Below are 14,626 nucleotides of genomic sequence, written 5' to 3'. Positions count from 1 at the left end.
AACAGGCAAATGATGATAAGAGCGCTGGGCTCTTTCCCTCCATACCTATTTGGAGACCAGCTCTCACAGACACAGGCTGAGCTGCCGGTATTTGCATCTGCTGTCACCTCTAGATTATCTCGATGCATTATGCACAGGGAGGCATCTGAACTGAACCTGGAAATCAATGTCGGCACAGGCTGTAGCAGCAAATAATCTTATTAGGAGTCCCCAGCTGCCAGGATCCACAGTTCCTGCTGGATGTACTGCAGGGCACATCTTAGTGACTGGCTTTGACCTGTGTTTTACTGATGTCCTAGCTTTCTCCTGCATGCTATGGTACCTTTGGGGAGGGGAAGAGGGACAGGTAAAAAGGCCTAAGACTATGGCACTTGTAAGGACATTTTTCATGTGGTGTTTCTGGCACAGAAGCTCCTAAATCCAGAACAGCACATTCATTTGAGACATGCAAAGGCAGCCTCTCAGCAGGGAGGACAGACCTGGAATCAATAAATAAAATAGGGTATTCTCTTGGCTCAGTTCTTTCCTTCATTTCAAGGTGCCAAAGGAGGACTGGCCACTTGTTTCATCTTTCTGAAACTACATTTGTGACAAAGGAAAAAGGAGCTGCGATTGTGAATTTGGTATTCATATATATATTGTCAAAACAACCGTAAGGGTTAAGCAGGAAGTATGTCAGCCATAAGAACCACATAAACGCTGCCAAAAGGCTGATCCATAGATGCAGATGGGCTGGGACATGAGGGAAAAGTAAGCTGTGTTGCCACAGAGATAAAAAGATGCTCCACTCGATTCATTCCCCTGACCTGTTCCCCAAGTTCACAGCCACAACCAAGCTACAGGATACCTCTCAAGGGAAGACTGGAAGCCCCATTTCATGATTCCCTTCAAATTGGACGGGAAAGACCACTACAAAACATGCTGCAGGTTAGAGATGTGTATTAGTAAAGAAATAGTCACACTGCCCAAATAGTCTTTCATATCTAATTCTGAGGAGACAAGAAGTTCATTGCCACAGAACCCACAACTGAATTAGGGGAGCCAATATGGTCGGTCCCCTTGAAAACTGGGCTGTTTATTGGCAGCCACAGGTCTTTTTATAGCACACAAACATTGGACATATTGATGAAACTTACTTTTCAACAAAATAGAATTGACTTGAGGCCTATACGGTGCACAAAGGTGTGCAAGCAGGCAGGGAACCTTGGACAAGGCAAGAAGAGGACTCTCTCTGGAAGCATCAAGGGACAGTATATTCTGTGGCCCAATTTTTATCTCTTTCACTTCAGAAACCTGCCTTATCTGTGGGTAGTGGCTTTGCTGACAAACATACCACATTTTTCCTCACAAACAGGGTCCACCTGAAGCCTGCGTGCTGCATCCGTGTTCAACACGCAGCTCCAATGTGTGCAAAAAAACAGTGCACACTCTCTGTGTACTATGTAATTTTCATCTGCAGAGCAGAGTCCACAGGATTTGTTGATGTCTGTGGACAAATCCATCAGTGCACTGGGGAGGAAATACTCCCTGAGTTCTCTTTTAAGCCTTTAAAAAGCCTGCTGTCTCCTATCGGCCTATTCTTGCCTGCATCAGTCATCAAGCAAGAGGCCTGCAATTCCAATCCTACAGGAACAATTTGCATGCTAATTCCATTTCAGCAATTTCATTTTTTATTTCCCACTGTTGCTCTTACCTGCTGCTGGTTTTCCCTTTGAGAATGCAGCCTGGCTTGTATGCATTCCCTCGTCTCCTGGAAAGCCTGTCTTTGGGACACCTCTGCTGGGTAGTGGGTACAGACGCCTACAATGTTTGTACAGGAGAAGATGAGAACATTGGAGACCAGCTGCAACAAAAGGAAAAAAAAAAAAAAGAGAAAGAAAAAAAGAAATACTTGATTACATTTTGGAAAACTGCCATCAGTAACAAAGCACAGCTAGAGCTCAGCCCATTCCATCACTCCCTGATCCAAGCCATGGTTAAACCTTAAGCTCTTAATTCCAGTGTAGTTCACTTCTCTAGTTTTTAAATACAAAACTTCCATATATGGCCTTAAATATATGTTCTTAACACTGTGTATCACTTCACTGTAAGAATACAACTCTACTAGCAATACTGTAATCTTGCTTCTGGTAATCCAGTACCTTGCAACTACTACAACAAAAATCCATCTAAAAATGCTACTACTGTGTCAGCTAAGGTGCAGCTAGGACTCCTGCAGACAGACCTAACAGAGAAACACAAATATTTCTGTGCTCATGTACCTACATATCTGGCTTGAAAACATACCAAAGATACATTAATCCGCTACTTTGAAATAGTGCTTAAATAATGAAGGGAAAATGCTGTTTGTTTTTGTTTTTTCTTCACAGGGTTTAAGAGCAATTGGAATATCTATTTCATCTAAAAAAAATTTGTTACAAAATTTTATGTTAAAAATACATTTTTAACATTTTTATGAACATGACTAAAAAAGAGTTATTAAGTCTGGTGTATATTTGGATTGGACAAGTACAAGGGAAAAGCTACGTCGCTCTTCTGCTTCCACATGGATTATGTTTTGTAACGAAGCAATCACATAACTTTTGCTGAAAACTAGTGTTGCAACTCTCTTATTTCCTAACCATTTTTTAATAAAAAGGAAAAAAGCATGCCCATTGCTAGCATTTGGTTCATGTATAATGTTCAAACTGCTTCTGACAGTATCATATAAACATTTCCCTTGACAGAGGTCAAAATACAACTTCTGGAGAGCTGCACAAGCTGTACTGTCTCTCCCTTTGAGGACAGACTTATTTGGAACACCTCTCATCTCTTCTAGGGGAAAAAAAGACGGTTAGAATTGCAAGATTCTTAAAAATAGGAATCTTTGGCCTATTCTCTAATGAGTTCAGACATACCCATTGCCTTTGTTACTAGTAATTTCCAGACCAACCCCTTCCCTGAAAAGGCAGGGCCAGGCTCTGAAGGCAGCACCCATGTGGCTGCCTCTCAAGCCCCAAGCTCACAGTGGATGCTCAGGACTCCCCAGACGAAGTTTAGTGCAGGAGAGAGGAGCTGTCCCCATGTCACACACCAACACCCCGAAGAGCAACAGTGTCTCAGAGAAAGCCCGCTGGGACTGACTACATCCATACACAGAAGACAGCAGAAATTGTTTTATTAACAACTCTGACCTGAAAGAGGATTTACACAGAAAAATCCCATCTTTCTGTTCAAAAGAAGCAATACGTTAAAGTACAGCCAGCTGAGGGACTTCTCCTCTCAGTGGATGGCTGCCAGTAGATGGCAACACCCAAAGCTCCCGCATCAAAGTGCCGCATGCGCCTGCACTGAGTTCCCTCACTTAGGTATGACAGTAAAACACAGTCACCCACAGGTTTTATCTACATATATTTATATACCCATAGGTGGTTACCATCAGTATCACTTACATGTATCTGCAGGTAACTGGTTTCCAAGGAGGAAACTACTTCTCATCCCTTGCAGATTGCTCCCTCCATCCAAAGAGTCCACACAAGGGACAGAGATAGGGCTACAGTGCAGGTCATACACACACATGCAATAAGCCCCAACCCAAAACTCACATATTCCCCTTACAATTAGCTTCTTACTCAGCTCTTTCTATGGCTGTCTGGATCTTCCCATGTCTGAGGTCCCATATTTCTTCCCCAAACTGATCAGACACCGGACAGCTGCCACCTACATCTTGCCCAGGCACCCTAACCCACTGCTGCGTTACATTTTATTGCTTATAATGAGCAAAAATGTGGGGTTTTAAGGATGAAAAATCCCTACAAAGTACAAAAAACACTAGTGCTCATTGTCTTGAAGAAACATCTTAAGAAAGGAGCAGAAGTAGGCTTTCCTGGGAGTTACTCTGATTCCTGCTCCACGGCTGCATTACTGGCAGCCTGGGAACAGCACTTGTCGAAGTTCAGGATGGTTGGTATGAGCTCGAATGGGTTAACGCTAAGTAGCATGTTTTGCATGGCTGGATTACAGCGAGACTCCCAAATCCTCTCTATTGGAACTATTTAATTTTACAGTAAATGGAAAATTTGTCAGTGCACATAAAACAGCACGCATCACATATTCAAAATGGAAAAAGATGAGAGCACAAATGACTTTCAGGAAATATTCCATTTTATTTTTTTAACCCCCAAAAGACGAGACTTGATTTCACTTAGAGTTAGTAGTGCAAACCCAAAGCAAACTCCCCAAAATACTGACTCAACTCTTGCACCCAGAACAGCAGACAATGGCTGGTTTAGATGCCAGGCAATGTCTCAGGAGTTAACTGAGCAGATAAAAGGAACAGTTCAGTCCTGAAGACAAGCTCTTCATGGGTACATCCTTCATGGGTGTATCCAAGGGACTTCACAGACTGATTTATAAGTCAGACACAGATGACCATGCTTTGTCTAGGGTGAATAAAAACTATATGGCAATGTAATTTTTAAGTAGAAAGACACCTGTAGCTATTCTGTTAAACAGAAGCTCATTTAATTCACAGTGTGGCATCTTTGAGGGATGCCATAGGGAGAGAAAGAGGGAAATCAATGTAATATTGAGAGTATCAAAGACCTGCAGAGATTTAAAACTGCAGCTCCTACTATTTGCAGCAACACTTGTTATGTAGGCAAGAGCATTTGTTCAATATGTGTTCTCAATAATTTTCTTCATGAGTATTTTAAACTATATTAAAGCAGAAAAAAAAAAAAAAAAAGAAAAGAATATCTAATCTCAATTTTTTCACAGTCCGCTGTCTTAATAAAATAAATTTGTACCCCGTTTGCCAAATGGTACTACAAGCTTATCAGCTTCCTTGCCATTTTGCTATGGTAACCAGCTTCAGTCCCAGGAGGAAAGAAATGATGTAGATATTAAAAAACTGATTCCCTAAGCTCCATAGCCTGAAAAGTAAAAACATATCATGGCAACTATTTCAGACAATCTGTGCTTGAAGAGCTGTTCAAGGCAGTGGGAAAATACAGTTGGCTATTTTGGAGCTGATTTCCTTCCCCTGCCTCGCTAGACATTTAAACTAGGAAGTTTCCTGCCCTTCTGATTTTAGAAAATAATAGTTTATAAAAGACCATTTCACTTACCTATAAATCCTAGATAAGCTATTAAGCTGGCCTACAGTATTGCCATATTTGAGTGTTTCATAAGCTAATATGTTTACTCTTAGAGCACCTGTGTGTGGCAGTGAAATGCTATTATCCTGATGTTACTGAGGCAGAGCTCTTTAAAAGCAATTCAGTATCTAATAAAAAGTACTTGGAGGGTTTCTCAAAAAATTAGCGTGACTTCTTCATTCCCCTGAAATAATAGATCTCTCAGTCGCATACAACAGAGCAGAGTGGCCAGTTTCCAGTCACTTTGATTTTAGCTCACAACCAGAGCAGTGTAAGGCTTCTGTTGAGTCCCTTGCAGGAAACTGTTTTCAATATTATTTTTTTTTGGTGATGGAAGGAAGAAAAAAAATAGAGAGAGGGAGATGGAAACAGTTTAGTTCCACGTGTTCGAGGAGTTATGAAAACCTGGTATTACAAAATCAAAATTGAGAGCTAAATCTGGTCTGCCTCTATTGTTACAAAATTGATGTTTTGGGCATTTCAGGCAAGACTGAGGAGGAACCCTGATGGTTCAGTGATCACCAAGTCTTCCAGACCATCACAAGCAGAAAGAAATATCAGCTTGAATCAATATTGCCCAGCTTCTCCTTACTAACTTTCTATTTGATTACTCTTCAAACACCAGCTGCTATTCAATATGTAATTAAGAGACAACAACATGCTTAAGAGGGGTAGCACCAAGATAAATTTTGTTAGTTCCTTACCTCTGCCAGAGAAAACAAAGATGGTTACTACCAGGAAAATATGGGCCATATTCCTCTGAATATCACAGCTCATTATTATAATCACAGCTTTTATTTTTTTATTTATTTTCCAAGTTACCCTCCTCTAGTCAACTTCTCTTGCAGAGGCTCAGGGTTATTTCTGTTCTGAGATCCCAGCATTGAGCTATTCTCTACTAGTTTCTAACACCACACAGCAATATTTTTTTTCTATTTATTTTTCATTTAAATCAGAATATTTTGCTATTTCATGAAGTCCCATTTTGCAGACACCCCCTTTTCAAGCTTTTACTGTGGGACAGTAAAAATGTCAAAAGGAGAAGGAAAGCACCTAGTGTTTAAGGCCAGGTTATATGGGGCTGTGAGCAACCTGCTCTAGTGGGTAGCATTGGGACTAGATGATCTTTATGGACCCTTCCAACCCAAACCCTTCTATGATTCTATGACACACAGAGACCAAAAAATCACAGAAAACTATCCAGAGGAAACAAACGATGTTTCCCATCTTTCTGGAGTTTTTCACTACTCTGCCTCTGCTTTTCAGTTCTCATAACTGTTATCCAGTAGGAAATCTTTTGTTAAATCAATTATTGGTAGAGCAGCTAGGTTAACAGCAGACAACAACTGAGTTTCTAGACTACCTTTTATAGTGGTTGTATAGCAAATTGACCAAGGGGACCAATTATTAATTACAGGGGAAAACACTGAAATTAGATTTACTTTTGGGAGTTTACTTTTGAGGAAAAATTGTTACAAAGTTTTAATACTTATCTGAAATAGAATATAAGACCAAAAATATGATGGTGTACAAAAGTGCTAACTGTATTTCTATAGCACCTATGTGTGTGATTCAGAATTGGACACATGGATACATTTTAAAGCTTCAAAAATAAGAAGTGCAAACATGAAAAAAAATTGTTAGGAGGTATAGCTGATGCTGTTTTTTAAACACTTTCCCTGAACAGCAATTAACACTGTATTGCCTTTTTATATATGAATATCTAGTAAAATAATAAAAATAAACTAAAAACAAACAAGAAAACTGAAGCAGCTACAGAGCCAAAGGCATAATGAAAATTAAGAAGAAAGACAACATCAGCTGGCAGCAAGATCAAATTACTGATGTATTTGTGCTGTATATACAACATCTCCCATTTCCCAAAGCTACAACTAACAGAGTACTAAGAAAGTGAAAACTTGTAGATTATGCTAAAAAGATAATTAAATCGAGTCATGTGGTCCTCTCCTCCTGCTTGGCCAGTAAAGAACAAGAAAAGTACTAGCGAAGAAATTAGGAAGAGGTTTTTTTATTATTACTATTTTAAATGTGACAAGTACTTCTACTGACTTCTTGAAATAACAGCAACAACAAAAGATTAAATCAATACACCAGTCTCAGAACACATTTTCTGAAGTTGCTAAATGGTGCCTTTCCTCTCTGTTCTGCTCCTTCTGTGCAGCTACCACTTATTTGGATCTCGAGCAGCACAGAATACTGATTATAGCCACTATCTTCCAAAGACTTCTCTAAGTGCACTTTATGTATGAGTAGTGATACTGAAGCCAGCTCTGAAAATTTAAATGCTTCCCTATGTCATGGCATAATTTAGCAATCCAAAATCTGCAGAATTTATTGAAGAGTAATGCTCTAGATAGGCAGTGTATCCATGCAGTTAATGTTGAGAACAAAAAAAATTCCTTGTAGAAATTCTTTTGACACTTTTTTTGCACATTCCTTCCATTTAGGAAGCCTACAAGGAGCACAAGCTGCCTACTTCAACCTTTCCACTAGATTCTACATTCAGCATGAAGTTACTTCTTGAGAGTGAAGCAGTGGTACCAGGGCTGAAAACACTGAAAGAACCCTCATGCTGCTTGTGAATATCTTTACTGAAGAATTCAAGCCAATAGAAGCACTACACTGAAGCTACTCATTCTGTATATTTCAGTGACCACCTCACCTTTCCACCCCAATACGTGATGCTCTTCTACTTCCAAGGGAAAGACAAACAATTATTTTGCCCCGCATAAGTTCAGTCTTCAGAATAAAAAAATAATATCTAAATCACCTTTAAAATACATACCTGCAGGTAAAGACATAATACACTGCATACCTCATCCAGAGGAAAAAAATAACATTCTGATATTTTTCAATTCTTCCAGTTGTTTCAGATGACAGCCAAATGTTTGCTGCTGCTTTCTTAATTTTAACCTCACACTCTGTTCTACAAGATTTTCATTCATTTACTGACTGCTGTAATAGCAAACCTTGCGTGCACTCCTTCCTGCTGATATCCTCATTGCCATACAGAATACAGAAACATAAAGGACAATATTTATGATTTGGGTTCGTAACTAAAACTTTTAATCACAATTTTATTAAAGAACAAAAATATTACAAACAGATGTATTTTTAGTAAGCTCAAGAGGAAACATTCCTACATCAAACTGATAAATGCTACTTCCTCATCAGTGGGTTTATTTTGTTTGTTTGTTTGTTTTTTGAATTAATTTTTCCACTGGGATTTCAGCAAGATCCTATTTTCTTCAGTTACTGAGTGATAAGGTGCAGAGGAGGAGAATACACTGTCCTGACCAAATCTTGGCATAACACCAACTAAAAGAAGTATTTCTGTGTCTAAATTTTCCTGGAACTCTATCATGATCCCAGCAAAGCATCCTCTGCGTGGTGGGGCACTGCCTGGTAGGGAGGAAGCTCTCTGCTAGGAACAAAATAGCAGGGAAGGAGATCCCAGGTCCTATCGTCCATCCTCACTGAATCCCCACAGCAACCAAGTTTCCATGCATCTTTACTCTTAACAAACTCAGCGAGCTACGAATAAGGGCCAGTTTTCACATGAGGAACATTGATGGAGAATGAAGCAAGCTGGCAGTCTGGGGCCAAGTGTGACAGACAGGGAACAGGGGCATTTCTCCCTTCCCTTGTCCTGTTAACAATTCACCCCTTACCTTATTATTTAAATTGCCACTTCTGCTAAGTTGTTGCACCCAGGCTGTCTCCTCCAGCTCCTTATCTGAGCATCCCACCAGCCAGATGCCTCTCCTCACCACGCGCGCACTGGCAGAAGAGCTGAGCACCAGCAGTGCCCTTGGCCACTTCCAATGCCAACCTCTCGCCAGGCGCTGTCACAGCCTCCACGAGGCAAAATGTGCTAGAAACGGAGCGGGGGACTCCTGCAGCTCTGGGCAGGTTTAACATGCCAGCCCACCTAACTTGAGCCTAGTGAAAACACATCTGTACTACACTGACAAAAGCATGACGCTCCATTTAATACACACTAACTGAGCAAGCAAATGTGTATTTTGATTTGGTCCATGATTGGAGCAGGCCTTTGCTTACTTTGCTTTTCTGCATTTTTTTTTGGGTTGGGATCAGGTTGTACACGGCAGCCAGTATTTTCCTACAACATCTCAGCCGAGGCGACCTCCACAGCCCATCCCAGATCTTCACGGTCACCTCCACAGCTGCCACCACCTGCTCTCTCCATCCTCCTGGCATGGGGTGCTCTGTCTTGCAATCACCCTGCTGCCAGCAAACGCAAACACACTTCACAGAGAAGCATGTTTCCCAAGACCTGTGCTGCTTCCAGTGGCTATGAGAAAAAATGCCCATACTAAATAAGCAAAATTACATCCCTCAACATCAACATCCCTCTGCCTCCCCACCACAGTGCACTCCAGTCCTTAGTGTTTTTGGGAATATCTCTGGGAGCCCTGTGCTCAGACACTGGCAGTGCATCGCCCCTTATCTTCCACTGTCATTTAAGCACAGGCGTCACCTCCAGGTCACTGGGAAAACAAAAATATTTATCTAGTTACATGAAAGTCTTATTTATCTGGGAAAAGAGAGCATTTGCCAATTGCTCAGCAGGCAGAAATGAGTGCCCTAAATACAGTCTGTAAAATATAAAAATCATTATTTCCCAGGCAGTTGAGTGTGTGTTTTTTGGGTGGTGGTGAGTTAGGTTGGTTTTGCTTGTTTGTGTGGGAAGAAATAGAAGATGAGAGAAAGAGTGGACTACAGATGGATTATTTTCTCTTGTTTTCATTTTAAGGACAACCCCCTTCCTTCTTCTGTTGCTTCAGGTTCCCACCAGCTAGGCTCCTTCCTCATAAACCAATATCACAACACACATTTTTAATATACAAAACTCCCCAAGAACCACTAAGTCTTTGCTCTCGAACTGAAGCAGTGACTTTTATCACACGCGGCACAGGAGCAGCACTCCTAACAGATAGCACAGAGCACGCACAGCCCCTGCTAACATGCAAGCTTACCTAGGAGGGATCTGAGAGGATCCCAACTGAACACCCTGCTTTAAAAGCCAACGTGCTGCTTTGCCAGCTGTTACACTAAGCTAAGCTTGTGTCTGCATGGGAGGGGTCGCATACAAGCTGAGACTCAGTGTTGTATCTTACAGAGATAAACTGGATGTTTAAATCAAACAGATTCAGTTTCAGCAATGCAAAACAAAACAAAACAAAACAAAATGCAAAATCTCAACCAAATTTTAATTGAGCACAATGGACAGCTTGAAGGCACATTCCTTGGCCTTCAACTTTGTCATGCTGAATTTCAAAGGTCTACAGAAAAACAATAGTGATTTTAGAGAGAAGCTCCAACAGACTCTTCAGAGCTGTTTATACAGACAAGTGTAAGACAACCTAACTCCTAACTGCAGTGTTTACAATCAGCTCTGTGTAATACAAATTACAGAACACAATTTAGCCTGCCTTTATTTCTCTATATTGAGCCCCTCTTTCCTCTGCTTTTTGACCTGCAATACTTCACTTGTACTGTAACTCTCATTGCTGTCCACCTTGGATTCTCTTCTCAGGTCCCCCATCCTGTCTTTCCTCCAGATATACACACAAACACACAGCCTCACAATTCCAGGATCAAACCAAACCAATATTTTAAAATAAGCCAAGATGAACCTAATTCTTTTCTTGGTTACTCAGCTACTAGATGTGCTTTTCGCAGTGCAGGGCACATTTTTAATTGCTTTGCAATATCTGAAGGAAAAAAAAATCAAGTTATATTTTCAAGGCATAAGTATTGAAAACATTCTCCAAGTCCCATACCACGAGACTGCATTGTTAATTTCTTTAAACATTCTGAAATGGCAAGAGGCTGGCTTCTTGAACTGAGATATGCTACAATTGATGGTTATTTTTGCTAGGGCCTTCTGCTCTCGCTGGCAAATGTATAAGATGAATATCCTGGAAATATTGGTATTACAATACTGTAAAAATTCAAATGCTTAACAGAAACAAACAAATCAACATAATTTTGCTCAAGATGCACAATTTGGAAGAGTCTTTGAATTCTGACATATGAAATAAGCTGGGTCTGCTGAGAATTGGGCAGGATATGAAGAAAAGAAATCCAAATTTCTTTAGCTAGTGGAAAATTTTGAGTCCGTAATTGAACATGTACTTTTACTCTCCCAAAGATCATTACCAGAGATTATGCAGCTGAATAGGTTTTCTGAGGTGAACTTAAAATAGACCTAATGTCATACTGACCTCCCCAAGAGGACAGTGTACACCATAGAAGTGGACTTTGAAAAAAAAAAAAAAAAAAAAAAAAAAAGGAAGACTTTTTTTTTCCAGAATTTTTTGTAACATAACAACAGAACAGTAGAACAGTAAGGAACTTAAGAAACCCCATGGACTATGTAGTTCTCTACTTGTCTCTTAAAAAGTATGGTATCCAAAAACTGATACAACAGTCCTGTTGAAGTTTAAATCGCATTGAATAGCCTTACTTGTTTGCTTTATATTATATACAGTACTTGTCTTTATACATCCCAAAGAAATACTTTCCCTGGAGTGGGTAATATTGATCATAAATAAATCAGTTTGCAGTTTACTTTCCCTGTGAACATCATCTGTTGCTTCACTGCTTAAACACTTAGTCATGATGTTGCAATAGATTTTTCATTTCCAAGAATACAGTACCTGTGCAGATAGTCTTGCCTAGTAAGCCTTTCACAACTCATCATTTTGTATTATTTTGAGCTTTATTAGTACACTTGAAAACAAAATGAGTTTATGAAAAATACTTCAAACATAACTGATAACTAGGAAGATAACTAGACAAGTAATTGCTTTAAGAGGAAAATACAGCTGAGAGAGGCTTTGCTATCTACTGAAAATGAGGTGCAGTTATGGCCTTTATGTCTGAGAACTGAGAGCCATGTGAAAACAAACAAACAAAAAAGAAATTATCAAGAGATAATGATAATTTTAAAAATGGCACAAAATGGTGAGAAATCTTTTAGCATGTGATCAGTTCCGTGCCCACTGTTTGAAATCATAAATTGGTTCTTTGGCATACCACTGTAATCTGATACCATTTGTTGATCTAAATACAATAGGGAGCTACCAAGTAGATTTTGATAAAAAAAAGCTTTTGATTGGATCCAGTTCTCTATTCTTATCAGTTTATCAACTTAAGACAGATAGAGCTAGAGAAAATGCTGAAATAATCTCCCCGATCTTAGCTCATCAAACACTTCTTAGTGCTTTATGATAATCAATAATGAGCAAACATGAGATACCCCTTCAAAGGCAAAGCAGGTGGTCCTTGACAGATCGCAATGATAATGAATACATCAGCTGGTATACAGAAGGCCCAAATGCTCTAACATGCATCCTGCTGCAGCGCTTGTAAAATCACAGTAAACAGAAGAAAGTCATAACTCCCGATAAGCAGTGCAAACCAAGGAGAAAACAGAAACAGAAGAGACATGTATAAGAGATTCAACTGGGTCTTCTCTACCTTTGACTTCTATCATCCTCTGCATCTCCAAGACAGTCTTTAAAATAAACCAACTATTCTTCTGAGAACTATAATGTCAAATATCTTTCCTAAACAGCAGAAAAGCTTCTCAAAATGCTTTCATCAGAAGTTACAGAAAATAGTATCGTGTAACTCTTAAAAAACAAGCAACAAAATCCACCATCTCAGATGTATCTTTTTTGCTTATGACTAAAAAAAAGAGAAGCACAAACATTTATACTTTTTCTCTGATGATTACACATTTTTCTTTTACAACTTGAATTCAGAACTCTATTTTTTTTCCATTGCTTTTTCCACCTGTAAAATAACTTCTGCTCGATAACAAACTAGGTTTACAACCTCTTCAAATGGCAGGTCTGCAGAGAACCAAATGGTCCTCTGTTGCAACACCTAGCTGGCACACAATATTAAACACTATTTTTGTCCTGGGACTGCCTTAATGAGGGAACAGAACTAAGGTTGCAGAGGCCACCTAAATACTGAATAACATTCATCACCTCACAGTCAAATTTTTATCAGTTTCAATCAAGGCTCAGTAGGCAATATGTCACATTGCCTAGCATGAAAGTCCAACTTCACAGCTTCAATTTGCCCTTAAAATACCATTTTTACAGTGTAATATCGGTATATCTGATTATCAGCACCAAGCAGATCTCTGCTATGAATGACTGTTTAATTAGTTCAGAACAAGCTGTGCTGCTTTCAAACAGAAACTAGTTGGAAAATCAGCACTGAATTTCATCAGACTGTCAATACCTATTTGATACAAGCAAATAACCTGAACTTGAACTCCAAGGAGGGTATTTACTTTCCCCACTGTTTTCTTCCACTGCATATGGGTCAGATGCTAGCATCTAATTATGATTTGACCCAACTATGCATACATCAGGTCTAAACAACAGGAAATGGAGTGCCAGAAGTTATCTATCCAAAGGAATTCAGGAAGGGAATTTGAGATTTAAAACAGCAGAAACAGGAATATACTGTTGGGTGACTTCCCATTCCTTTCTTTAACCCAATTATTGTAAGAAGGGTGATTTCTTCGAAGAGGGGAAGGGCAGAGAAAGAAAGACCTAAAAAGTGCATTGTCCTAAGTCCACCATTGAATGTAATATCTTAACAAAATCATTAAAAGCACAAGTTAATGTACCTGACACTGAATAGTGAAGAAACTTGGTTGACCATGAAGTGCTTTTTTGCAAGCATGCCTTCTCAGCTCTGCTCCTGCTTCTCAGTTTGTGTAACATCAGCTCCAGTATCAAAGGAACAAAAGATGCACCTGGCAGTAACAGCTTCCACTTTAAGGAGAAAAAGGTTGGTCCTCGGACTGAAAGCGGATGGAAAATGTGCTCAAGTATATCTATTTGTAAAGTGTCTGGAAGCAGTCAAAGATCCCCTACATAGAAAATCATCTTAATAACAGCAGGTGCAATTCCCTCAGGGGAGGTGAACAATCCTATGCCATGGCATCTCATTTTTTTTCCCCAGCTCTGCAGAATTCCTTCATTCTAACTACAGTTAAATTTTACCCAGAACATGTTCAATCAAGCCCCCTTTTAGCTACTCCATCTATAACAGTTGTATCAAACAGACAGCACACATTTCTTCAGGCTACCTCATGAATAAAAAGGCACGTAGCCTACACCTCTCCTGATCTAGGTATGTTAGGTTCCTATTTGAGTACTCCAGTGTTCCTTGACATAGCTCATACAATGATTCATCAACAGCAAGTACTAAGCAATTAAATAACTTTGGTCCCTATTTTGTTTCACCATGCCAAACTTCTTAATACTCAATAGAGAATGCAACAAAAAAAAAGCACAAGGCAATGCACAACATGGACATTTATCCTTTCATGAGAAAGGTTTTAGGCAAATGGACAACAGTGACAGGCTACTTATTACCTTTACCTCTGTTCTCAGTACGTACCAAGGGCA

General features: G+C 39.6%; 1 protein-coding gene across 3 annotated transcripts in view; it reads right to left on the bottom strand.

Moving 5' to 3' along the window:
- Window positions 1-14,626, bottom strand: part of ADCY5 (adenylate cyclase 5) — a gene marked incomplete at both ends in the record, with an annotated part of 211,880 nt that overhangs the window by 87,254 nt on the left and 110,000 nt on the right. For all 3 annotated transcript variants that reach the window (XM_084289672.1, XM_084289671.1, XM_084289673.1), the window contains one exon: window positions 1,694-1,843. In XM_084289672.1, coding sequence (XP_084145798.1) covers window positions 1,694-1,843 — 150 coding nt within the window. The remainder of the gene's footprint in view (window positions 1-1,693; window positions 1,844-14,626) is intronic.

This window comes from Netta rufina (genome assembly GCF_964035555.1).
Source record: "Netta rufina genome assembly, chromosome: 6".
Taxonomy (NCBI): Eukaryota; Metazoa; Chordata; class Aves; order Anseriformes; family Anatidae; genus Netta; species Netta rufina.
Note: the sequence above shows the minus strand (reverse complement) of the source record. Positions and strands in the feature narration are given on the sequence as shown.